General features: G+C 38.4%; 1 protein-coding gene and 1 long non-coding RNA gene across 4 annotated transcripts in view; one reads left to right on the top strand and one right to left on the bottom strand.

Annotated features, from left to right (window-relative positions):
* Positions 1–27,764, bottom strand: part of LOC124873700 — a 35,278-nt gene that overhangs the window by 2,623 nt on the left and 4,891 nt on the right. The window lies entirely within an intron of this gene.
* On the top strand, positions 302–26,751 carry LOC124873683 (phosphatidylinositol 3-kinase regulatory subunit gamma-like). Of its 2 annotated transcripts, none has more exons than XM_047374532.1 (11): positions 302–974; positions 6,503–6,655; positions 10,751–10,844; positions 13,487–13,585; positions 14,735–14,915; positions 15,076–15,195; positions 18,096–18,238; positions 18,365–18,541; positions 18,645–18,716; positions 18,985–19,146; positions 21,743–26,751. In XM_047374532.1, exons 1-11 carry the CDS (start codon positions 752–754, stop codon positions 21,930–21,932), a joined length of 1,614 nt encoding a protein of 537 aa, XP_047230488.1. In that variant the 5' UTR covers positions 302–751; the 3' UTR covers positions 21,933–26,751. The 2 variants fall into 2 exon arrangements, with proteins under 2 accessions (XP_047230488.1, XP_047230487.1); XM_047374531.1 differs by having other exon boundaries at positions 15,073–15,195.

Below are 27,764 nucleotides of genomic sequence, written 5' to 3'. Positions count from 1 at the left end.
AATTTTAATTCGGCATTTGCGATGACCATTAATGGCATTTTGGTCATTCAGCAACAAAAAAAAACATTTTCTTTTTTTTTTTTTTTACAGATAAATTATTAAAACAAAGATAAAGAGAAAAAAATCTGGGGAAAATATGCTGCATCAGGCTGACATCTGTTATAGTATAAATAATTAAAATGTTAAGCATAAAGTCATGAAATGATGCTGGATGTTGCATTTGCCTGAGCGCTGTAGTCTGGACCTTCTGTTCTTTTAACCAGATGCTTTCCTTTTTTTGCTTGTTTTTTAAACTAGGCTTCTTGGGAAAAGTTTATTCATGAGTCCTTGAAGAAGAAATCTGGCAGTTTTACTTCTCCTTCAGCTTATCTACAAGCACAGAATCGTGCAGGAATCAATCACTTTGGTAAACTGCAATGGGGCTCATTACCTCTCTGATATGAATCCCTTTAAGTACGCGACACTGAAGTAGAACTGTACTTGAGTGAAGAAGCTCTATATAAAGACAAGCACACAACGGATCTACTGGCAATGCCATCCCCCTGCTGTAAGATGTGTTTAAAACTGTGGCTGAGCAAAGGGCCTGTGTGCTACGTTGGCAACACTGAGCAGCCATGATCTCCGCACTTCCACCATCTTCTCCCTCAGCTATAAGGTTAACTCTAAGCTGATAGTATGTGGTCAGCAGCATTGTGGCCCAACATTCTACTTTACCCTCAGTAAAACCAAGCTGGACAGTTTAGTTAATGTTATGAAAATGGCAGCGGAGAGTTTCCATCTCCGGACAGACGACGAGCTCCAGGGAGCGACATCGCTAGCATCCCTCCATCTCAGGGACGGCGTTGGGATCAGGAATGAGAACACTTTCAACATGGAGGACATTCCAGAGCCCAACCCTGCCCTTCCTATGATTACATCATCACCTCCTAACCAATCACAGCAGGAGCCAGAGATTGATACACCAGCAGATCAAGGTAAGATTTATAGTGCAGTTTTAAGAGTTTGTAAGCGGTCACTGAGATGATATAAACTGACAAATGTAACAATTTTTAAGCAAAACTAATGTTGTTCTCTAAAGCCTCAGGGCCCATCAGGGTCAGAACATAACTGGTTCAGTTACAAGTGAACAGCTTTGAACACAAGTGATGGACAAAATCTCTTTCTAAAAGAGCTTAAAAAGGAAGGTTTGCTGCCAAAAACCTACATTACTTTAAAACCCAAATGCTGTTTCCTGCCATTTGGTTTCTGACTGAATAACCAGCTGACGGCAGAATTTAGTTGCTTTGAATTTTCGTAGCCTGAACATAAAAACAGGCAAATTTATCATTGAATTTTTAATACGACATACAAAAAGAAAAATAATCTATAGAAATGTTGGCTTTCTTTGTTCAATAAGCCTGAGATCTTCAGAGCTTAAACCATGTATCAAACTGTTACAATGCTGAGATACGTGGTGTCAGATTTTCACATGGATGTTGTGTTAGAAGAACATAGTCAATGCATCTATGGTCAATAAAACAGAAGGATTAAAAAGGGAAGTCTATTTTAAGCATATTTTAGTAGTTCTAATTTAATCTCAGTCTGTTATTGAGAACAGAGGTTGAGATTATCATATATTTTCAAGGCAAACTAAAACATTTGTTTTTCTCTTTTTGTGTATCAGTGATGTGATTCATAATGAATTTGATGAGCTGCATTGGTGATTAAATTGTGCTGACAGTTTCACGTCAATGAGCTGCTCTGATGTGCTTTTTTAAAATGTTGGGTCAAATATTAATTAAACTCCTTTTCACAATTAAACATGATCTATACATGTAGAGTTAAAGTCTCTTTCAAATGTGTTTGAACGGATATTTATTTATAGTTTGGCATGGTATATTTTTACCTGTTTTGTTACATTCCAACCTATAATTTAAATGTTTTTTTTAAATCTTATTTAATGTGATCGGTCTGCACAAAATAGTTTTAAGTTGGTGGAGTGAAATAAGAAAATATATATAAAAAAGAAAAAACTGAAAACTGACATGAGCATATCTATCCACCCCCTTTGTTATGAAGCCCCTAAAAGGTTCTGGTGCAACCAATTAGTGTCACATGATCTGTCAGTATAAACATGTCTTTTCTGAAAGGCCCCAGAGGCTGCAAGGTGTGAGGCCTAAAAGGCATCACGTTATAAAGACTAAGGACCTCTCCAAACAAGTCAGGGACAAAGTCGTTGAGAAGTACAAGTCAAATCCATTAAATCCATCATCTTCAAATGGAAAGCACATGGCACCAGAACAAACCTGCCAAAAAGGGGCTGCCCACCAAAAAACTCACCGACTGGGCCAGTAGGACATCAATCAGAGAAGCGGCACAGAGACCAAAGGTAACCCTGAACGAGTTGCAGAGTTCCAGAGCAGAGAGTGGAGTATCTGTCTGTAGGACCACAATAAGTCATAGAGCTGGGCTTTATGGAAGAGAGGCCAGAAAAGTCATTATTTAGTGTTAAAAATAAGATAGCACTTGCCACAAGTTGCCAAAAGGCATGTGGGCGACTACCCAAATGTATGGTGGAAGATGGTTTGGTCAGACGTGATTAAAAGTGACCTTTTCGACCACCAACAAAAACGCTATGTCTGGTGCAAACCCAACAACATCCCATTACCCCAAGAACACCATCCCTACAGTGAAACACGGTGGTGGCAGCATCATTCTGTGGGGATGTTTTTTAGCATCAGGAAATGGGAAACTGGTTAGAGTCAAAAGAAAGATGGATGGTGATAAATGCAGGGATATTTTGTGTCTGTGTGAGTCTGCCTGTGATTCGAGACTGGGATGGAGGTTCACCTTCCAGCAGGACAATGACCTGAAGCATGCAGCTAAAGCAACACTCGAGTGGTTTAAGGGGAAACATTTAAATGTGTTGGAATGGCCTAGTCAAAGTCCAGATCCAAATCCAATCGAGAATCTGTGTTTGGACTTGAAGATCACGGTTTACAAGCAAAAACAATCCAACGAGCATAAATCCCAGTGGCGAGATGTGGTAAGCTCATAGAGACCCATCTAAAGTGACTTGCAGCTGTAATTGCTGCAAAAGGTAATTCTACATAGTACTGACTTTATGGGGGGTGAACAGTTATGCACGTTGACATTTTCTGTTATTTTCTCCCTTCTGTTTGCTTCACAATAAAAAAAAACAACACATTCAAAGTTGTAGGCATGTTCTGTAAATGAAATGTTGAAAACTCTCAAACAATCCATTTAGTTCCATTCCATTTAATAAAAAGAAAAATTAAAGCAAATTAAAAAACAGAAAAATAAAATAAAAAAATTAAAATGAAAACGATCCATTTAATTCCAGGTTGGCAACAAAACATAAAAAATGCCAAGGGGTTGAATACCTTAGCAAGTAACTGTAAATAAATCTACTGAATAGATGAGCATTGCCTTGAAAATGCTAAGGGCGCTGTGGCCAGCAGGGGGCGCCACAAAGTGTAATTATATTCAAACTAGTCATTATTAATTCTTAAAATGGAAAAGGTTTCCTTGATTCAAATGTAAAGAAATGCCCAATTATAACTACTACAGAAAATCTAGGAAAGTGCAGCTGAAGAAGAAGAGATGGGGTTGAGTAGGTAGTGGCATATGCCCCTTTTCCACTGGCTTGTTTTAGGCGGCACGGCTCCGCTCCAAACAGTTTTGCTCTACTCAGTACGGTACCAGTTGTGTTTCCACTCTCTGCCTGCTCCCCCCACCTGCAGACGCTGGTTTGCTTAAGGACCCACAATAAATTTCCTAACCAAAGACGTTAGTTCATGGTGGTATTGTTTGATGTGTTTTAGAGGAAACGTTTGTGCGTCTCAACAGCTGATTTTATGTGTGATCAGCTGATTTAGCATACAGTGCCTCGCCTGCGTGTAATTCAGAAAGCTGAGCAGGCATGGTTTATGATTTGTAAATTGTAAAATAATTTCGGTTTGACCGGCTCTGGCAAATATGGCCCTTAGTATTATTGTAGTATTGCTCTGTTCTCTCTAACCCCCAGTCAGTCGTGGCAGATGGCCGCTCACACTGGTGGAGGTTTCTTCCTGTTAAAAAGAGAGTTTTTCCTCTCCGCTGTCACTACATGCATGCTCAGTATGAGGGATTGCTGCAAAGTCAACGCCAGTGACTGTCTACTGTCTCTACATGCTCATCCAGGAGGAGTGAATGCTGCAAGTCACTGACTGGATGCAATCTGCTGGGTTTCCTTAGATAGAAAAACTTTTTATCCAATTTGAATAAATAATTAACTCTGACTGCTCTATTCAATGGTTAGGACTAATTGGAATGTATGAACCTGACATTTGTGAAGTGCCTTGAGACGACGTGTGTTGTGAGTTGGTGCTATATAAATAACCTGAATGGAATTGAAAAAAAATTGAATAGTCGTATTTGAGTTATATTAGCTTTTCCCTGTACTACTTTGGGGAAGACCTTCTCATTTCTCCTCGTCCCATGACCGATCAGATGTAGTCCCGACTCAGCCCAGGCTGTACCTGCTCAGAAGCAGGGACCAAAAAACTAGGTACCCGGTACAGAATAAACTGTAATGGAAACACAAGCCGAGTGGAGTCGAGTAGGGCAAAATTGAGCCAGTGGAAGAGAGGCAATAGTTTATCACTGTAGTGGATGCAGTAATAAAAGGCACCAGTAGAGGTCTGTAAAATGTCTTTTTTGTACATAGTTTTGTGTTTAGTTGCATGTAGGTATTTTATATAGCTTTTGTATACAGGTCTTTTATGTAGTTTTTGTATACATAACCATCAGTGTGAATGTAGCTTATGTATATAGTTATTGTGTGCAAACTATGAATATTTATATTGGATGGTGATTACTGTATTTATAATTCATTACTTATTTATTCACTAATTTATAGGATTTTTAATGTTGTGGTCAGAGTATTTCTTTTGTTTTCGATTTTTTTGTATTTATTTGTATTTAGTTAGGCTTGTAAATTGGGTGACAAGTTATCTCATAAATTAAGGACAGTGGCAAAAACAATGCCATTGCTTTTGTAAGAGTATGTAAATGGCCGATGGAGCGGGGCACCATATAAGATCTCTCAGACGGTGCCACATTGGGTAGGGCCTCCTCTGCCTTATAGTTGCCTTATATGCTGGCTACTTTTCTGAGTTTTTGTCACCTAATTTCATGATAGAACTTTATATTTAGCTTAAATACATTATCCGTGTATAATTTCAGTTTGAAGATAAACTGCATCTATGAATGATTGTACATATGGTAATTGTAAATGTACAAGATGTTAAGGGTGCATGTAACAGCCACCCACATTGAAACCTTTAGATGGCCGCTTTATGGCCTCCTAGGAGCACTAGCAGACCCTCTCGGGTGCTGCTAGCTCTTTAACAATCTGACCCAAGGCTGCATTAGCGGGAAAAACAAGGGTGGTTAAAGTACCAAAACGTCTAAATTAATTTTTTATATTTGCTTTTCATCTAGTTCTAATGAGCTCTTTTTCTACTTCTAGACAAATGGGGAAACATTTTCCCTAAAATATTTGTAGGACTATCTGCAGCTAAAAGTGGTTCTACAAAGTATTTAATCAGGGGGTGAACACATATTCATGCCACATTTTCTGTTGTATCCTTTACCTTCCACTTCACAACTCTGCACGATTTTGTGTAGATGTATCGCATAAAATCCCAATAAAGTAACCTAAAGTTCAAGGTCGTAATGCGACAAATTTCAAGGGGAATAAATACTTTTCGCAAGGCCCTGTAGACCAAGGTTTTATTAGATACAGATGCTAGCAGGCTTTTAATATCAGACAAGTTTTGACAGAGCTGCAGTTTGAGGGCATGGGCTTGTTAGTTTGTCCCTTTCTTATATTACAACAGCATATGTATGATTCCTCTTGCATACAGCTCTGCCTGCAGCAACAATTTAAAGCATCTCCAGGCATGCCTTCGCAAGTGCTGAAGGGATAACTTACATCAACTGTTAACAGCACCTCTCACTACACACATATATCAGCACATGCGTGCATGTGTTTACATATTGTTAAATGCGAACGATCCACACTAAATATCATTTCAAGAAATGTCCAGCTGATAACTCATCACATTTCATGTGCATTCATAGTGTCACACTAACACACCCATGTGCAACAAAAAGAACAGCAGCACATCATCAAATTTGCCAAACTGACATGGAACCTCAACACAGACAGCTGTTGTTTGTTAGGCGAGGTTGAGCATTAAGCAGAACTGGGTCTGGCTGAGTGTGCCCAAGCACTGAGGAGTGCCAGTTCTGGTATTTTAGGCAGTCAGACAGTGTCACCTGTCAGCACACTAATCTGGACAGACTCTCCTACAAGCTGTAAGACTGGGCAACGCAACGATATCTCCTCAAGTTTTGTTGGGAGACCTGCAGTGCGTGCAGACAACCAGAGAGTGTAGATGGTCACATACTGAGTGTCCTGAGCTGACACTGTGGTTAAACCTGAGTTGTTGTGCAGTCGATGTTTCAGAGTTCCTGGAAACAGAAAAGGACCAAAACGGCGGCGAGGGGCAATCTTGCATTCGGACACCAGTTCCAAAGGAGCTCTCCTCCCATGTTGCTCAAGATCATGTGAATCCTGACCTGGAAACCAGCACTAGCAAAGAAGGAGGTACTCTACATCATGTATTTATTTTATTGGAATACGGTTTTAGTTCATATCAGTTTCATATCAGTTTTACTTAAAATGAAACTTAGATACATGGTTGTTTTTGTCTGTGTAATACATCACATTGTTATGCTCTGGCATGCTTACCTTTTAACTTTATCTACAGTATCTGAAAATGCAGACTCTGCAATTGCACATGTGGATTTATAGATGGAGGATGTTCAATATACCAGACTGGCTGAATAATTGTACTACAATGAAGTACATAGCATTTTAATCAGAAGGGAAACAAAAATAAAAACAGCAAAAGCAATGACGAAAGATATTGCTGACCCGACTGTTTTTACTTATTCGTCATACCTAAATGTTCTGGAGCAATTTAAGTATCCACGACAACTTGAGTAATAACAAAATGGAATTTGAACAGCCTGACCTAATTTACCATGGGGAAAACAGCTCTCCGATTCAATCTGACCCCGATATAAAAAGTAATCGCCTCCTAAAACTACTAATGGGTTGTGTTTACCTTGACAGAAATGACCGTCATTAAGTATTGGTGATAACTGTCAATGAGTCTTTCAAATTGATGTGGAGGAATTTTGGCTGACTCCTTCTAGAATTGTTTAAGCTGCATTAGAGGGCTTTTGTGAACATTATTGGACTGTTTTGGGTCATGCCATAGCCCCTGAACTAGATTTAAGTCTGGACTTTGACTAGGCCACTCTAAAACCTTAATTTTGCGAATTGAAGCCATTTAGCGGTGGGCTTGCTGGTGTGCTTCAGATGACTATCCTGCAGCATAACCAAATTATTAATAATGAGGTGCGGTTGAGCTCAAGGTCACAAACTGAGGGTTGGATATTCTCCATCAGGAATTTCTGGTAAAGACTATAAATCATGGTCCCATCAATTACTGCAGGTTATCCAGATGCTGAAGCAGCAGAGCAGCTCCATACCATTACACTGCCACCATAATGTTTCCCTGTAGGTAATCTGTTGTTTTCATGAAATGCTGGTTTGGTTTTACATCGAATTTAATGAGACACAAGCCTTACAGGAAGTTCAACATTTGTCTCATCGATCTATGGGACATTTTCCCAAATGTCTATTGGATCATCATGATAGTTTTTAGCAAATTTGAGATGGGACTGGGTGTTCTTTTTTATTAGCAGTGGTTTTGGCTTGCCCAGTCACTTGTAGATGAAACCTGAATGCTGACTTATCTGAGGCAAGTGAGGCCTGCAGTACTTCAGATGTTGCTCTGGGTTCTTTTGTGATCTCCTCAATGGGTCTGGACTTGCTTTTGGAGTAATTCTGGTGGGCCTCTCCAGGGAAGGGTCACCACTGCTTCAGGCTTTTTTCCATTTGTAAATAATGGCTCTTACTGTCCCTCACTGAAGTCCCAAAGCCTTAGAAATTGCCCTTCAACCCTTTTCAGACAAATAGATGCAATGACTTTCTCATCAGTTTTTGAATTTCTTCAGACTGAAGCATAATTGGTGGCTTTTTGAGATCTTTTAACCTACTTTATTATATGTCATTATATCAGACATTTTCTATATAAGTGGTCACCAAACGTTAGTGTTGTCACCAAAGTTAGTGTTGCTTCTATGTGTAAGTTTGCAAAAACAATGTCGGACTCTATAATTTTCTCTGGTCCCCTCCCTGATCTGACCAGTAACAACATGTTTAGCTGCATGTTGTCATTCAACCGCTCGCTGTCTAGGTGGTGTCCTGAAAACGATGTTGGCTACATTGATAATTGGTGAACCTTTTGGGGAAAACCTGGTCTGATCCAAAGAGATGGCATCCCTCCCACTTTGGATGGAACAGCTCTTCTTTATAGGAATCTGGCAAATTTATTAGTTCTCCAAAACTCTGTCTTGCCCTGGCCAAAACTGAATAGATTAAAATATTATCTAAAAAAGAGGAAACCATGAAAATCTCATAAAAACAAACAACTCAGACTGAAAGGAAAAATAAAACAATTAAATGTGGCCCACTGAACATAAGATCTTGATCTTCAAAGACTTTGTTAATTAATGAATTGATTTGTGACAATCAGATTGATTTATTCTGTCTCACAGAAACCTGGCTGCAGCATGAGGATTATGTTACTATTAACGAGTCAACTCCATCCCATTATTTAAATTGTCACATACCTAGAAATAGTGGACGAGGTGCAGGAGAAGCAACCATCTTTCAGTCTAATTTATTGATCAGTCCCAGACCAATTAATAGCTACAACTCTTCTGAATATTTAATCCTTAGTTTTCCTCATTCAAATTGCAAAGCACTAAAACTGCTTCTGTTTGTTATTTTGTACTGTCCACCAGGCTCTTATTTTCAATTTTTAAATAAGTTCTCAGACTTCTTATCTGATTTAGTGTTAAATACAGATAAGCTCATTATAGTGGGGGATTTTAATATTCATGTTGACACTGAAAGTGATAGCCTAAAAATAGCCTTAAATGTCATCTCTGACTCAACTGGCTTTGCTCAAAATATTAGCAAACCTACCCACCTTTGTCTTCATTCTCTAGACCTTGTGCTGACATATGGCATTGTGAGTGTATAGAAAGAATATTTCCTCATAACCCTGGCCTGTCTGACCATTTTTTAATAACCTTTGAGTTTAATCGAGTACTTCACACCTGAAAGAAAATTTGATTTTAGTAGGTCAGACAATGCTGTAACAACCTTTAAAAAATCTGTTCCATTTTTAATTTTCTCATCACAGAAAAACACAGATGAGGGCAATAATTTTGTTTCTTCCTCTTCACAAATTGATTCTCTTGTTCAGTATTACTTCCTCATTGCGTGGTGCATTAGACAATGTAGCCCCCTTAAAAAATAAGGTAATTATTCATAGGAGGCTGGTTGCCTGGTTTAATTCAGAGCTGCGCAGGGCACACTGTTAGAAAATGTGAGAGAAAATGGGGCTCTACACACCTAGAGGGCTCCTATTTATTCTGGAAAAATAGTCTACTGTTGTATAAAAAGACACTTCGCCAAGCTAGAACAGCTTATTTCTCATTAATAGAAGAGAATAAGAATAATCCTAAAACTAATCCTATGTTTCTCTTTAGTACAGTTGCTAAACTTGCAAAGATATATATATATGATATATATGCTTCCATTAAGTAAAATTATCAGCAGCAGGGGATACATTCTCACTTTTACGCTGATGATACTCAGCTTTACTTATCCATAAATCCTGATAAGCCCAACCAGTTAGACAGACTACAAGCATGTCTAGAAGGCATTAAAACTTGGATGAAATTTCCAAATCTGCATTTTTTCTGCTTCTAAATTCATACAAGACACAAGTTGTTGTCTTTTACCACAGTCATTTAAAAAGAAACTGCTTAGTCAATCACTTAACCTGGATGGCATTAAATTGACCTCTTCGTCTCCACTGTCGCTACATGCATGCTCAGTATGAGGGATTGCTGCAAAGTCAAAGCAAGCGACAGTCCTCCGTTGCTACATGCTCATCCAGGAGGAGTGAATGCTGCAAGTCACTGACTCGATGCAATCTCCTGGGTTTCCTTAGATAGAAAAACCTTTTACCAATTTAAATAATAAACTGAATCTGACTGTATTGTTTGATAGTTGGGATCAATTGCAATGTATATACTTGATTTGAAATCTGTATGATTCGACTGAATCAACTTTGTAAAGTGCCCTGAGACGACATGTTCTGAATAAATAAAATGAATTGAATCGGTTTCTTGATACTACAGCTCTGACAGTGAAGAAACTTGTGGCTAATGAAATTACACCAAGCTTTCCAAAGAATATGAATGTTCACAGTTAATTCACAATTTTTCAAATACTTTTTCACATAGGGCCAGATTTGTTTGGATAGGTTTTTTCTTTTTAATAAAGAAATAACTATTTCAAAAATGGCTTTCGTATTTATGCTGATCATAGCATGGGGGGGTGGACAAAAACATAATGAACAAGGAATAAGATACTTTTTACAGGATTTTAAAAATAAGAAATTTTTATTTTTATTTTATTTTAAAGTTATATTCAAAGATATTTGTTGTCACACAAAACAATTCTGCTTGTTGTGGTCAAATATCCCACCAGAGAACAACATAAGCAAAGCTATGGCAGCCTCTGACAACAGCACTGATGATCATCAGCTGTCTGATGCAGAATGGTACTGGGACAACATTTCAAGGTATGAAGCATTCATTTAATAAATGCACATTGCCTTTTAACAAACGTTTCTCCAAGGCTCCAAGTCAGTACTTATTATATTAACTTTTTACTTAATCTGCAATCGTGAAACAACTGGAAAAAAAAAACAGTAGCGAATGAAAACCATTTGGGTTTCAAGACTCATCTGTGTTCAATTTACCAAAACAAAAAAGAAATTTATAAAACTAAGCGGCCCATAAGAGTATTTTTTCATATACAGGTCCTTCTCAAAATATTAGCATATTGTGATAAAGTTCATTATTTTCCATAATGTCATGATGAAAATTTAACATTCATATATTTTAGATTCATTGCACACTAACTGAAATATTTCAGGTCTTTTATTGTCTTAATACGGATGATTGTGGCATACAGATCATGAAAACCCAAAATTCCTATCTCACAAAATTAGCATATTTCATCCGACCAATACAAGAAAAGTGTTTTTAATACAAAAAACATCAACCTTCAAATAATCATGTACAGTTATGCACTCAATACTTGGTCGGGAATCCTTTGGCAGAAATGACTGCTTCAATGCGGCGTGGCATGGAGGCAATCAGCCTGTGGCACTGCTGAGGTCTTATGGAGGCCCAGGATGCTTCGATAGCGGCCTTTAGCTCATCCAGAGTGTTGGGTCTTGAGTCTCTCAACGTTCTCTTCACAATATCCCACAGATTCTCTATGGGGTTCAGGTCAGGAGAGTTGGCAGGCCAATTGAGCACAGTGATACCATGGTCAGTAAACCATTTACCAGTGGTTTTGGCACTGTGAGCAGGTGCCAGGTCGTGCTGAAAAATGAAATCTTCATCTCCATAAAGCTTTTCAGCAGATGGAAGCATGAAGTGCTCCAAAATCTCCTGATAGCTAGCTGCATTGACCCTGCCCTTGATAAAACACAGTGGACCAACACCAGCAGCTGACACGGCACCCCGGACCATCACTGACTGTGGGTACTTGACACTGAACTTCTGGCATTTTGGCATTTCCTTCTCCCCAGTCTTCCTCCAGACTCTGGCACCTTGATTTCCGAATGACATGCAGAATTTGCTTTCACCCGAAAAAAGTACTTTGGACCACTGAGCAACAGTCCAGTGCTGCTTCTCTGTAGCCCAGGTCAGGCGCTTCTGCCGCTGTTTCTGGTTCAAAAGTGGCTTGACCTGGGGAATGCGGCACCTGTAGCCCATTTCCTGCACACGCCTGTGCACGGTGGCTCTGGATGTTTCTACTCCAGACTCAGTCCACTCAGCCCTTCTCCACAATCTTCTTCAGGGTCCGGTCACCTCTTCTCGTTGTGCAGCGTTTTCTGCCACACTTTTTCCTTCCCACAGACTTCCCACTGAGGTGCCTTGATACAGCACTCTGGGAACAGCCTATTCGTTCAGAAATTTCTTTCTGTGTCTTACCCTCTTGCTTGAGGGTGTCAATAGTGGCCTTCTGGACAGCAGTCAGGTCGGCAGTCTTACCCATGATTGGGGTTTTGAGTGATGAACCAGGCTGGGAGTTTTAAAGGCCTCAGGAATCTTTTGCAGGTGTTTAGAGTTAACTCGTTGATTCAGATGATTAGGTTCATAGCTCGTTTAGAGACCCTTTAAATGATATGCTAATTTTGTGAGATAGGAATTTTGGGTTTTCATGAGCTGTATGCCAAAATCATCCGTATTAAGACAATAAAAGACCTGAGATATTTCAGTTAGTGTGCAATGAATCTAAAATATATGAATGTTAAATTTTCATCATGACATTATGGAAAATAATGAACTTTATCACAATATGCTAATATTTTGAGAAGGACCTGTATTATGGTTATGTACTCTATCCAGATAAATGCCTCAATAGGATTAAAATGTTTTTCAAGAAGAGAACACAAGAAACATGCACCAAATGAAATAAAGCAATACCTAAACCCAAGCCCAAATAACTGCAACTAATACTCAGGATAAACAAATCAAGAACCAAACCATGTGCAAATAACATATTAACAAAAACGGTCAGTTCTGACTATTTCAGGTCATTCCAATAATTATTCCAGGAAACAGGAGCTGCAAATTTAACAACATTTTCCCTGAGAACCAACATTTGTATTATCCCTGCATAACTCTTTGTGCCTTTTACACATACGTATGAATGCATAAATAATAAGCAGAGTTGTATATAAAAATCATCCAATTCGAACATCTGCAGACATACAAAGATGTCAATTTAACAGCAGCACCCAGAGAACAGTGATGAACGCAATTTTCACATCTATTAATAAAAAGCAAAGCACAATGATCCAACATCAGATGCTGGTCAGACACACTCATAGTTAACAGACCATCATAATCCAAAAAGACAAAAGAAACAAAACCAAGAGTTTCAGCAAACCAAGATTGTATTAAAAACAGAAACTTAATTTTATTTTTTAACTCGGAGAAATATCCTTCAATGTAAGTTTTACATAAGAAAGTTTAATCAGTGACAATAACCAAATACCTTTAAGATTTTATCAGTTTTACCCCCTTGAACAGGTCTGATTTTAGACAACCTGAAGAACAGAGATGCCAAAATAAAGTCCTGATGATCTTTTTTCTTCAGTCTTTCCAAATGTTACAAAACTTTTATATATTTTGTTTTATGTAGAGAGGAGGTAAATGAGATGATGAGAAACACTCCTGATGGTACATTTCTGGTACGAAATGCCTCCAGCAGGATTAAAGGGGAATACACTCTGACACTGCGGTAAGTATTGCTTTAAATATTAATCTCAAAATCAAGTTTAAAAAACAAAAAAAATGTTTGTTCACACAATTTAAACCTTTTTTAATGACATATCAGAGAAATGCAGTTTCTGCTGGCAGTCAGCTGTTTATGATGGCTGAAAAAAAGGAAAGTTTCCCTCAACTTCTTCACTCCATAATAAAACAGGCAGGCTAGGCAATTGCAGCCATGCCATCCTTGACTTGAAGTGATAAACACTCAGGACAAATCATTTACGAATTAAAAGTATAGTAAAATTATAAATTTTTGAGAAAAAAAAAAACATGTTAATAAACGTTATGGCAGTATTGGTCCTCCAAATTATTCAAGATATAACACACACTAAAACCCAACTTGTCAGGATCCTGTTTTTACTTTACATTAAAGCAGCTCAGAAGATAAATAATTTACAAAATAATTTACTTCAGAACAGCAACTAGATTTAGCTAACGCCATATGCAAGTTCTGTCAGGTTTCATTGGCAACAACCCTCTGAAGAGAAAAAGAAGAGAAGTGCCATTTTCAGTATCAATAAGGTGGTGGAAGGTAAGTCAGATGAAAAGGTGCCAAGAGATGCCCCCACACCATTTCTTAATGAGTATTTGCATGTTCAGTCAATTGGCGCTCCCTTGTGTCCAAGAACGTATAGCAATGCAGCAGGCTAATTGATGGCTACTTTCTGGCTCTGGACAAAGAAGCTTTTTAATGAAATAAAAAAACAAACAAAAAAAAAACAGAAGATTTCTTTCAAAAAGACTGAAAATTAATCAAATTGAGATTTATGAAAGGGAGCACTATTAATACTTTGTACTATTAGGACAAACTAAAAATCCAAATATAGACAGAGAAGACTGTTTAAGAAAAGTGTGAAAAAATATTGTTGTAGGCTGTTATATCTTATAATTTTTATAAATAAGTCAACATTAACCAAAATTAGTTTGACAGGGTGATGTCTTACCAAAACCAGATATTAGAAATTAGCCACAAAATTCTGTCCAATGGAGCTTTACTTTATATAAAATTCAAAACAAACCACATCATGAGGTAAATCTTACTCTCCACTGGTTTCAGTCTAAAAACATCAATGATGTGGAACAAACATGACTGTCATTTTAATTTTGACTTTTGCAGAAAAGATGGGTACAACCGACTGATCAAAATCTTCCATCATGGAGGGAAGTGTGGCTTTTCGGAGCCACTGACCTTTCCCTCTGTGGTAGACCTGATCCAGCACTACCAGAAGAAATCCCTGGCCCAGTACAACTGTAAACTGGATATAAGGTTACTTTACCCAGTTTCCAGATACTATCAGGTATGTCTTGACATTTACCAATTACGATAACAGAAATTGGAAATAAGTCCTAGGAAAATTGGAATGCAATAATATTTCCGTGCAGATCATTACTTGTAATTTACAAACAAAACCCAACCCAACATCGCTGAGGGATTCTACATTCTTCTCTCTGTAGCAGCATGTGATGGAGATTGACATTGCTGCAATTGGAGAACAGCTGAGGATATTTCAAGATCAATACAAGGAGAAGAGCCAAGAGTATGACCATCTATTCAAGGAGCTGAACCAAACCTCACAGGTACAACACAACAGCATTTATAAGTAACTAGAGAATTTAAGGGTGGAAAGAAAACCCAGCATGCTCCATGTGTCCTTCAATACATGTCTAGGTTTTCAAAATCTCCTAATAACAACAGTACATGACACTGCTACTAATACTTAAAAAACTTGGATTGTCTATATTTTTACCAGAGTACTTGTACAAGTCCTTCTCAAAATATTAGCATATTGTGATAAAGTTCATTATTTTCCATAATGTCATGATGAAAATTTAACATTCATATATTTTAGATTCATTGCACACTAACTGAAATATTTCAGGTCTTTTATTGTCTTAATACAGATGATTGTGGCATACAGCTCATGAAAACAAAAAATTCCTATCTCACAAAATTAGCATATTTCATCCGACCAATAAAAGAAAAGTGTTTTTAATACAAAAAACGTCAACCTTCAAATAATCATGTAGAGTTATGCACTCAATACTTGGTCGGGAATCCTTTGGCAGAAATGACCGCTTCAATGCGGCGTGGCATGGAGGCAATCAACCTGTGGCACTGCTGAGGTCTTATGGAGGCCCAGGATGCTTCGATAGCGGCCTTTAGCTCATCCAGAGTGTTGGGTCTTGAGTCTCTCAACGTTCTCTTCACAATATCCCACAGATTCTCTATGGGGTTCAGGTCAGGAGAGTTGGCAGGCCAATTGAGCACAGTGATACCATGGTCAGTAAACCATTTACCAGTGGTTTTGGCACTGTGAGCAGGTGCCAGGTCGTGCTGAAAAGTGAAATCTTCATCTCCATAAAGCTTTTCAGCAGATGGAAGCATGAAGTGCTCCAAAATCTCCTGATAGCTAGCTGCATTGACCCTGCCCTTGATAAAACACAGTGGACCAACACCAGCAGCTGACACGGCACCCCGGACCATCACTGACTGTGGGTACTTGACACTGGACGTCTGACATTTTGGCATTTCCTTCTCCCCAGTCTTCCTCCAGACTCTGGCACCTTGATTTCAGAATGACATGCAGAATTTGCTTTCATCCGAAAAAAGTACTTTGGACCACTGAACAACAGTCCAGTGCTGCTTCTCTGTAGCCCAGGTCAGGCGCTTCTGCTGCTGTTTCTGGTTCAAAAGTGGCTTGACCTGGGGAATGCGGCACCTGTAGCCCATTTCCTGCACACGCCTGTGCACGGTGGCTCTGGATGTTTCTACTCCAGACTCAGTCCACTGCTTCCGCAGGTCCCCCAAGGTCTGGAATCGGCCCTTCTCCACAATCTTCCTCAGGGTCTGGTCACCTCTTCTCGTTGTGCAGCGTTTTCTGCCACACTTTTTCCTTCCCACAGACTTCCCACTGAGGTGCCTTGATACAGCACTCTGGGAACAGCCTATTCGTTCAGAAATTTCTTTCTGTGTCTTACCCTCTTGCTTGAGGGTGTCAATAGTGGCCTTCTGGACAGCAGTCAGGTCGGCAGTCTTACCCATGATTGGGGTTTTGAGTGATGAACCAGGCTGGGAGTTTTAAAGGCCTCAGGAATCTTTTGCAGGTGTTTAGAGTTAACTCGTTGATTCAGATGATTAGGTTCATAGCTCGTTTAGAGACCCTTTTAATGATATGCTAATTTTGTGAGATAGGAATTTTGGGTTTTCATGAGCTCTATGCCAAAATCCTCTGTATTAAGACAATAAAAGACCTGAAATATTTCAGTTAGTGTGCAATGAATCTAAAATATATGAATGTTAAATTTTCTTCATGACATTATGGAAAATAATGAACTTTATCACAATATGCCAATATTTTGAGAAGGACCTGTATATTCGTATTCACCTATATTCATACCCGTATATTCACACACAAGCATGTTCGCGCTTGAGGTATGCTCCTCATTTTGTTGACTCGTTCCTTGTGGTCATGTCCTTTATTTCTGCCTTTCATTTAAAAATAAAAATAGCCGGACAGCTCCTGGCAAAAGCTCCTGTCTTGAAGCCAATCGAGTGCATTAATGGCGGCTTGTACTTGAAGGCCTCCTCTTCGAAGTGGTTGCTGCACAGGTGGTCCCCCGTTTGGATAAAAATTTTCAGGTTGGAGCTTATATGTCCAAATCTGTTGAAGTTTTTTATCCTTCAGGAAATGTGAAAAATAGAACTCCAGTGGTATTTTCTGGCCAGTTCGAACAATTAATTGCAATGCAGAGAAACATGTGGCACCTGTTTACATTCACTAGCTGTTGAATTGCTGTATGTACACTATTTATCTTTGGCGGCACTGGTTACATCACACATCCGAGTGGTGACGAAAAATGCTGAAAGCACTGGAAGAGCTTTTTCATTATTGGGGCTTGCCATAGCAATGCATAGGAGAGCAGTGCATTGCAATGGCAGGCACCTATTACTATGCACCTCTCAACTGGTCTCTTTATTTAATACTTAAAATCAAGTTAGTATATTTTTTTTTAATTTGTAAAATTTCCACCAAGTTTATTTTACACGTAGCAAAAATATCCAGAACAGCCAGAGCAGTTGGTTGGGCCCATTCCCACAGATGAGTCCTATTTAAACATTTCTAAAAATTAACATCGACCGTTTTAAAGTGGTTATATTGTTGTACAATTTATCTATCCAGGCATACTGCTTATACTACTTTATTCATTTAAAAAACCCCAACTAAATCTCCCGTCAGTTATATACTTTCCACCTTTTTCATTTTTAGAAGATATTGAAAAAGATTTTTTCTTTACCATGGATCAAAGTTAAAAAAAATAAAAATAAAAAAAAAGTATTTATTTTTCTTGATTGAAGGGTACCAACAAACATACGAAACCAGGACTTTGAAACAGGGATATGTAGCAAACCGTGTTTTTTATGTGTGATTACACCCCTATTTAAATATCTTGGCACATTTTCTTTCTCTCCTCTCCAGGAGCTCCAGAGTAAGCGAACGGCCATTGAGGCTTTCAGTGAAATCATTCGGATCTTTGAGGAGGAGTGTGAAACCCAGGAGCGCTACAGCAAGGAATACATTGATATGTTCCTCACCTTAGACAGCAGCACAAAAAATGACAAGTGAATCTACAATTATTATTTATTCTTTTCCAGACTGAGTCACATTACCATTAATACTATCCCATATGTGTACATCCCCAAGAACAAAGCTTGATATGGTCACTGAGGTTGTTTCTTTGGCTGCAGAATTCAAAACAACTCTGATGAACTGCAGTCCAGGGTGGAGGAGATCCACAACAGCAAGAAGATATTGGAGGAAGAACTGAGGACAAAAGCACTGGCTCACATGGAGGTCGACAGGAAAATAACAAGACTGAAGCCTGATCTTGTGCAGCTTAGGAAAATCAGAGATCAATACCTCCTGTAAGTGTTACCATCATGTTGGCAAGTTAAGCTTTATGTTAAGTTACTTCTAGTAAAGAGCATGTAGCACATTCTCTATTTTATGCATTAACCTATGTTTCAGATGGCTAACCCAGCAAGGCATGAGACAGAGTCAGATTAACGACTGGTTGGGTGTAAGAGCTGATGAAGAAGAGTAAGTAACCTGTTCTTGATCTAGTTAAAACAACTTCTAAGATCTAAGACTTCTTTTGATTACATCATAAGTATTTCAATAAATCTTTAGATAAATATTTAATGTTATTTTTGATTGATCAAATACTGTAATGGATGCTAGCAACAGCACTGAATAACGGCTAATAAAGAGACAAGCTATGAGATGAGAAAATGCATAGTTTTTCAGTAGATTCCTTGTGTTCATTAAACATTTTACTTTCAGCTAATTTAATCTGTCTTTATGCAAGCCCATACACCATTGAAGATGACGCCCACCAGGAGGAGCGGAGTTGGTACGTTGGAGGTATGAGACGAAAAGAGGCGGAGGAGCTCCTGAAAGGAAGGCGGGATGGGACATTCTTAATCAGAGACAGCCAGACTCAGAAAGGCTCCTTCGCTTGCTCTGTTGTGTGAGTATCTTTACGGTTCTTAGTTTCAGATTTGTCATTAGTAAAATAAAATATTTCTGTTGCCCAACTTTTTCTGTTTGTATCCCCATACATCAGGGATTCTCAAAGAGTGGGGTGCGCCCCCTGGTGGGGCCCTGGTGTCTGGAACATTTTTTTTTATAATTGCAAGCAGAACTTTTTATTTCACAATGTTGCATCCTGGAGGTTTTTTTTTTTCCATGTTACACAATCCACAAATCAGCGTTTCATGGTGACAGGACAGTTTTGGGAGCCTGTCATGCCCTCTCCTTAAGGTCCATTGCTGTAAGACTGTAGTATTATATATGCCTGCACAGTTTATGGGACATTTATCGTTATCATAATATTTTTATAAATATTAATTAATTGTTTAGGTACCATCCTGTCTGTCTGTTCTGGTAATACATTTGGTGATCCGTGTTGTGTAATGCAGCATAAAATTGAAACCAACTTGTTTCTTTGCTGAAACAGCAGATGTATCCAAAATCAAGTTTTTGGTAAACTCTTGTTGAGATGGAAATAATGAATTTCATCTTTTCCAATAACTGGATAGACTGCTTATTATCTGGGGTCTATGTGTATTGGCCTACACTGGACTCTTTAATAATATTCTTGCCCATTCTTGTTTTTTTGTTTGTTCACCTACTTTTAGTAGCCTTGTTTGTCTTATTTACCTCACAGTGAAAGAAAAATGTATACCCTGTTGGTGCAATAACAGCAATTAGCAAGAAACCTGCAGGACCGACTCGTTGTATGCGACAGCTGACAGCATAAAAATAACTTTAAAAAAATGTGAAAAAATTCAAGACGACACCTTAAATAAAAGACCTGATCTAAGCTAGTGTTTAAGAAGAAATTTTGGTGACCACAAGCAGGAAATTACTTTCCAAACAAGAAAGAATCAAGAACTAAGGCTACGTTCACACTGCAGGTCTTAATGCTCAATTCCGATTTTTGGGTGAAATCTGATTTTTTTTGCGTGGTCGTTCACATTTCCAAATATATGTGACTTGTAGTGATGTCCAGTGTGAACGCATTCATGCAATTTAAGTGTCCCGCATGCACAGCAGACGACGCAATGACGTCACATGTAGCGAGTGTGCTTAGTATTTGCGGAAGTAAATATGGATGGAAATGTTGGCCTGTATTTAGCTATTTTTAAGTTGTTTTCTAACCGGAGCCAGCATATTAAAAAGGCATATTAACAACGTAGTATTTTAAAGAAAATAAACAAGAAAGAGAGCCAAGTTTTTTGGCCATGGCATTTTGTGGGGCAGTGGCAGCAACGTTGATACAAAGAAATCTGTGGGTTCGGAGTCGAAACCAGCAGTGGTGGGATAGTGATGCGAGCGGCTTTAATGATACGGACTTCATTCATAATTTTCGAATGACAAAGGCGACCTTTATGTGCATATTTTTCTTCTCGCTTTTGCGTAGCAGGACCCAGAATAGTGACGTTTGTCGAGTATCAATGACGTACAGGTCAGAGGAATGAAACCTGGCTGTACAGACACAGGTCACATTTGAAAAGATCAGATACGTATCAGATTTAGGACCACATATCCAAGTGGCATGGGTCGCATTTGAAAAAAATCGGATCTGTGTCGTTCAGACGGTCATTGGGTACAGGTCGCATACGGACCAAAAAAAAAAAAAAATCAGATTTAGGTCACTTCAAGCTGCAGTGTGAACATAGCGCAAGTCTCCAAACTGGGATAAAATGACATCAGCAGCTCTCTACTGAAGGAAAAAATATATCTCAGCCAAACATAAACAGGTTCTTTAGTAGTGTGTTTTTAATACAGCATGAAATTTGTTTTCATGTTTCCAGTCCAGCTCTTGGTATCGGCCTTTTTTGTAACTTTTTGCCATGTCAATTATATGCTGGTCAACAAGCCCCTTTAAAGAGTTCACAGCTCGATTAAATTTGAAACTAGTCCCTGGGAAGCTGTTTCTACAAGTAGTAAGGAGCAAGAGACACGTACTTGTGTCCCCATGCTGCTACTGCAGGCGGGTTTATTGCATACTGATCACAGGTCTGAGCTGCCTGGAGCCTCCACTTGCAAATGCCTGAAATGTTTTCTGCTGAATGCTATCTGATTTCTGGTTAGTGAGAGAGATGCAGCACTGTTATAACACTAAGAAAGCTGACAGATTCAGTTTACCGTTGTTGTAAGCAGCCTGAGTAAAGCAATCACGCTGAGTTGAAGCGTCTTGTATGCGGTAGGTTGGATCCAACCAACATTGAGGTGAAGGACGGTGGGGCAAAAATTGGGCAATTATTTCTAAAATAAATGTTTTGCTTTGTAATAATAATGATAAAAAAAAAAGAACATTGAGAATTAACAGACCTTGTAAATTTGTCAGACTGCAGGCAATGATCAGATTTATTTGGATCAAAAAATGGGGGAGCAGAAAAAATAAGTTTGTATCCCCCCCTAAAAAAACTAAATGTAGGAGTAGCTGCTCTTCTTGCTCTATTGTTCAGGCACTAAAACATCTCGATTAGAAATAAATAAATGCATATTTAGTTTGAACCGTGATTGAAAACAAAAGTGACATATGTTTCCTCACGCAGCGTGGACGGGGACGTCAAGCACTGTGTGATCAACAGGACGTCTACAGGATATGGCTTCGCTGAGCCCTACAACTTGTACTCGTCGCTAAGGGAGCTTGTCCTCCACTACCGCCACACATCACTGATCCAACACAACCAGCAGCTGAAAGTAACCCTGGCCTGGCCCGCTTTCAGTCAGCAGTCCAGCTGAGACACACCAGCACGCCACCCTGATTCCCAAAGTTCCACAGCATTAGCACAGAAGACACACCCATATGGACACAGTTCCCATGCTGAAACAAAGTACCTGTTAGTAATTCACAACTAGAAGAACTAACTCTGGTAGGTTTTCACATTACATACAAGAAAGCAGTCAGTTATTATACGGATTTGAAACAAATTAACGTCCTCTGATTAGGCTTCTGACTTTGTCCACAACTCTAAAAATGGCATCTAACACCAGATTGTTAGGCCTCTCAGAGGAACAGGTATCCAGTTCTGAAAATGACACCAGTTCATTTAAAGCCAACCTGCAGCTCCGCTCCTAGTAAGTTAGCAGTTTTCTGAAATACGTCTCATTCACACATATAAGCTCATTCAACAATGCTTTTCCTGCACACTATCCACACGTTTTCCAAAACTCTGAGGTGTTACATGATCCAAGGGGGAACAGCATAGACCCTTTTTAGAATACTTATATATGGTATACAGTCACAAGGAAAAAAATGCACCCTTGTTGCTAATAAAATGCACACAATTACTTGGTCATCACATCAGCAAGTGTTGCAATCATAGAGATGGTAGAATAGGACATTGCTGGTCTGGAGCATACTTGCCAAGATAGATAAACATCACCAATGACCTTAAAGAACCAATTGTTGACACCCATCAAACCTGGAAAGAGTTTCTAGTATTTTCTATAAAAAAAGAAAGAGCTACATCTCAGACTCTACAGGTCTCAGCCTGTTAAACCTTAAAAGATAATACAATTAGAAAACGACTAAAGTAAAGCTTCTATGGAAGGACTGCCAAGAGAAATTCTGGTTCTTTAATGGTTAATTGCATGATTAAGGTTGCATCTGAATGTACCATAAGGACCTATGGAGCAATGTCCTTTAGGCAGGTAGGACCAAAGTAGAGATGTTTCGACTTGATGCACAGCTCCATGCCCAGCATATTGGCACAAACATCCTCATCTTAACTGTGAAGCACGGTGCAAGAAGGTTGAGGATTTTGGTTTTTCCCCAGTTCTAGAACCATTTAGTTGACCGTGATCTTTCCTGCACAGCATACGTGTTCCAAATTGAGCCTCAAACAGAAATTGTAAAGACGAATGGGCCAAATTTCCACCACAATAATCCAAGAGGGTGATAAAGTCAGACAGAAAACAACCACTTCACGTTTTTTGCTGCGATTGAATCATGGGGTGTACTCACTTTTTCCCCCCCCATGACTGTAGTTCTGCTACCTGTGTTTGTTCTACATGAATTGAAGTGGCGTAGTTAACATCTACATATATTAAAAAACTTACAGAAAGGTCAGCAAAAGAACTACAATGAAACCAGATGTATCTACTTCTAGCGCTTAGCTACTCAATCCTCCACTGCAATATATATCTAAAGTATTTACTGTAGGAACAAAAACCAGAACAATCTTCTTAAAGGATACTCCCCATCCCCCAAAGTTTAATCTCCCCATAGTAGTACATGTCTTCCATACCATCAAATCTGTTTAATCAGGGACATAGGAGTGTTAAAGGTGCTCCGAGGGACATTAAGCTCAGGAAGGGACTCTGCAAACTTGTACATGATGGATACTGCAGGTACTGGGGAGACACTCAAGCACTTTATCCAGAACAAAACACAACAAACAAAGAAATTCATGCTTCTTCATATTATGTCTCATTTGAAATGGGACAGTAACAATAGAAGCAAAGATCTGACAAAGATCTAATGTCTCAAGTTTTTTTTTTTATTAATTAGATTAGTATACTATTCTAACCTTTTATTTCATTTTCCAAGGATTTGGACAGAAGATTTTCTGTTAAGTGTATAGATTATCTTACACAAGGCTAAAACAGCTGGTTTACAGGTCTTTAGAAATTGTTGAAAGGTGCCTTTAAGAGTTTTACTCCAGCAGTGATATTTATCTTACAGACTACATTGGTCTGATGAAATCAGTAGGTTGTTTCTGGTTGAATATGTGGTTTTAAAAACATCCACGACGATTAATTAAAAGAAGGCAATTGCCTTGCCTTCAGTTTAACAGTAAAGTATTAAGGACGACCCACAGCATAGACCCATATCAACATACAAACTAGCATCTAAGAGAAACTCTACAGAAAGGAGGTCACTGGTAATTAAGGACAAAGTTAATTTAAAGGTTATCTGAAAGTATCCAGAGTATCACAGCTAAAATGTATGTTTCTGCCGAGGATAAATAAAAACAACACAGTGATTTCTTATATTCACTTCTGAAATTGAAATGAAAGTTTCTAATGGTCCGTCTACCAATTTCAGCTTTAATTTTGGTGCTTTTACATTTCTTATGGGGATCATGACCGGTTTCAGAACAGGTTAATGGTTTCAATCAATATAACCATGAACATAAACACCAGGAAGAACAAAAACCAGCTACAGGCCACTGAAATGCACCCTTGTGTTTGATACTGCCTTGGTAAGATGCTAACTCTGCTTTGAAGAACAGGCCCCCAGACCAGGGTTACTGGTCAACTTGGAACCGCACTTGGTCCATTAAATGCAAGTTAAATTAACGCAAGTCAAGTTGACAACACAGATAGAGGGCGCATGTTTTAGGACAAATATTCAGCTCTAGGGTTGGGCGATTGGACGAATTTATCAACCATTGACAAGAGGCTGAGCCCCTCAACGATTGCTTTTTTAAGAGCAACATTTTGGTTTTTTTGGCCTACGGGTTAAGAGTAAAACATGGTCGGGCGTAGCCTACTTGACTCAGCGAGCAATAAACTGCTCAGCGGGAAAAAGTCTTCACATCGACTTGTTTCATATGTGACACACTGTTCCAAGTAGACAGTAGCGAGTGATAGCATACTCAGCCGGATGGTGAACATATAAATGCTTATGCAAGTTTGTCGTTACTTCTGCACAAATGGCACACCGCTTTAGTTACATCCTGTGGTTTACCTCATTCATCCGGCTTAAAGCCAAAGTAATCCCAAATAGGCAACTTTGTATTTTGTTTGATAACTAGTTTCTCCATTTTTGGACATTTGTGATCTAATTGGCAAATTAGCCCGTGGCTGTTTACATTTCTCCGCCCACAAAAAGTAAAAAAGCTTATCGTTTGTTGGACTGACAAATATTGTTGGAAAAATGTTACATATCGCCCAACCTTATTTAGCTCCACACTTATTGGCACCCCTGTTAAAGAGGTCTTAAAAAAACCTTTTACGGTAGAAGCATAAACTTTGCTGCAGTTCTCCAATGGTGTTGTCCAACCCTGTTTGTCACAATTCCAGTTTATAGATGCACCATTTAGTAATTCGAGGAGTGATTTCTGATACCAGCTTTTTGTAAAGATCAACACTTATCTGCTTTACTTTAAAGGCATGTTCTCATGTCTTTCCCATATTGAGAAGTGGCGAAGCAAAATGGGGCTGTGTCGAATCATAGCTGTAACTCTGGGAATCATGAAACTGCTGAGTACTAATTAAAAATTCAGAATATGCTCTGAATAAATAAAAAAAATTAAGCCATAAAATACATAAATGCTTTATTTACTCTTATTTTGAAGGGGTTTAACAGGTGCCAGTAAATGTGGCAGTGGTGATCTTGTAAGCAACACACACTTCTTAAAATAACATTTGTCCCCCCACTGAATAAATGTACTCAAAAAAGTTCCCGTTTTCCCCAATTTTGTGTGTGTGAAGTTATAGCATTGCAATACAAGATTAATTTTATTTAACAGTTTTTAATTACTAGAAATGCACTGATCACCTTTTTCCTTAGCTACATATACAGAACTCTATTAAATTGTTTACATCCTCATGTTTGAAAATTGTGACATCTGTTATAGCCCTGCATACAGGATACTATCATCCCAAAAAGTTCGATAATCCACAGGTACTGTGACGTGATCCATAGTACGGAGCAAGTTTTACCTCTAAAAGCTTTAAAATAGTTACTACCTCAGTTTGAGGTAAAACTCAAAAAAGTGATAAAGCACTGTGTCTAAGTTATGAGATTCTTAGTTTAAATTTTCCAAGCTTATTTTCTATTATGATTATTGGGATTTCAACATAAATTGTTTACATTTTAGACCTATCAAGGAATATCCAGGAACTCTGGGGGGAACTGGTCTCCAACCCAGGTACTTTGGATTGTGCAGTCTTGTGTGTGGGGGTGACGTGTTGCTTGTGGCTTACAGTGAATCATTTCACACTGTAAAGAGGTAAAAACTAATGCAATGATCAGTAGATGTGGAGACGCAAGATTGTCTTGTACATTAAGATACTTAGGCGTACACATTATTTGACAATGGCTGAAAAATACTTTTTCTCTACTAGGATGGGTCACTTTATTGCACTTCTCTCTTAATGGTCAAACATGTGCTTGATTGTCATTACGTACTGTCACTTAATGTTGTCAGTTCTGTTAGACTGTTACCTGCCGTGAAGTGAGTTTGACAGATTTTAGCTTTTCTGATCGTGAAAAAAAAAAAAGTGTTATAAGTTGCATGATCTCGTTATAATGCATATAATCTGTTAGGCTGGGTACTGTTTAGAAACCAGTTTTACTTCGACAATTTTACCACCAGCTAGATAAGACACTTTCTTTGCTCTTTACCTCAAAATTATGTAAAATCTTTATTTGTGCTTGCTATCATCTAAAGTAGTTTTTCCCTATTGCACCTATTTCTTGACACAGTATGAGCCTGCAAGGCACATGTTAAATGTTAGGTGTGCCTGTAACCACATCAGTCTGTTAGTGTTGCACAGTATTAAAATGTGAAGTCTTACAATGCACAGGTTTTGAGCAAACCACCACACAGAGTGAGACGAAAAGACCCAACTTGTATGAAAGCAAACAAAACAAAAATGAAGATACATGCCCCCATATGGTTCATGTTGTGTATTTTGTACTTTTGGCAGACTAAACAAGCTGAGTTATAGATTACATCTGCAGCTTGAAATATAAATATTTAATTTATTTATTTACAGAAAGGCTGTATATTTGTTGATTTTGTTGCACAAGTACAAAAAAAAAAAAAGAATATACGGGTTTTATGTGAACAAAAGCAGGCATGACCACCGATCTGCGGGGTTTAAATCTAAAGCATAGCATTTGCACAGAAGTATCTTCAAATAGTTAGATACTTTCCTCATGTACACTGACCCTGTTTCTGAGGCAGGTGGACATGCTGTAGTTGTATATATCTATGAAAAATAAAGTTGCTCATGAGATTAATGTGTTGTAGCACCAGGAAAATATATGAAGTGTCATCCTTTTTTAGATGACTACTAGAATATAATTGATATTTTCTGTAAAGTTGGAGAATTTTGTGCACAATTTGGTATTTTTCTGTCTCATTGTTGCTTTCTGTATGTGTAAGGTTTTATCACTGTGCAAACAGAATAGATTCTACTTCATGGCACTAAATGTATTATTTCAAAATATCTTTTCCACAGACTCATGACAACCTTTAAAATGCTACTGCTGCTGCAGATGCGCAGCAACAAAAAATAATGCCGGCTTGCTTATTTTGTTTTTTCCAAACTTCTAGAACTCAATGTGGCAATCATCTAAAGTCTACTTCATGTAGTTAGGACTGAAGTTTAAAGATTTTCTTTTTTTGTTCTCGAGTGACTATGAATTTCATTGTGCAAGATACCAAGGATTTGTGGCATGGAAGAATAAATTTATCAACATCGTGGACATACAGAAAACAGTTGATAGAACTGTCTAGTTGACTTTCTTTATAATTAGGTCTAGCTTTCTGTTGAAAAGACAACTTGAGAGGCTTGATATTACAGAACAAAGGAAGGAGGAGTGAGAGAGAGAAA

The sequence above is a fragment of the Girardinichthys multiradiatus genome, chromosome 9 (assembly GCF_021462225.1).
Source record: "Girardinichthys multiradiatus isolate DD_20200921_A chromosome 9, DD_fGirMul_XY1, whole genome shotgun sequence".
Taxonomy (NCBI): Eukaryota; Metazoa; Chordata; class Actinopteri; order Cyprinodontiformes; family Goodeidae; genus Girardinichthys; species Girardinichthys multiradiatus.
Note: the sequence above shows the minus strand (reverse complement) of the source record. Positions and strands in the feature narration are given on the sequence as shown.

Coding starts and splice junctions, on each gene's coding strand:
- LOC124873683 (XM_047374531.1), top strand. CDS start 752: ATGAAAATGGCAGCGGAGAGTTTCCATCTCCGGACAGACGACGAGCTC. Junction 18,239..18,364: donor AGCAGCACAAAAAATGACAA/GTGAATCTACAA, acceptor CTTTGGCTGCAG/AATTCAAAACAACTCTGATG. Junction 19,147..21,742: donor TCCTTCGCTTGCTCTGTTGT/GTGAGTATCTTT, acceptor TTCCTCACGCAG/CGTGGACGGGGACGTCAAGC.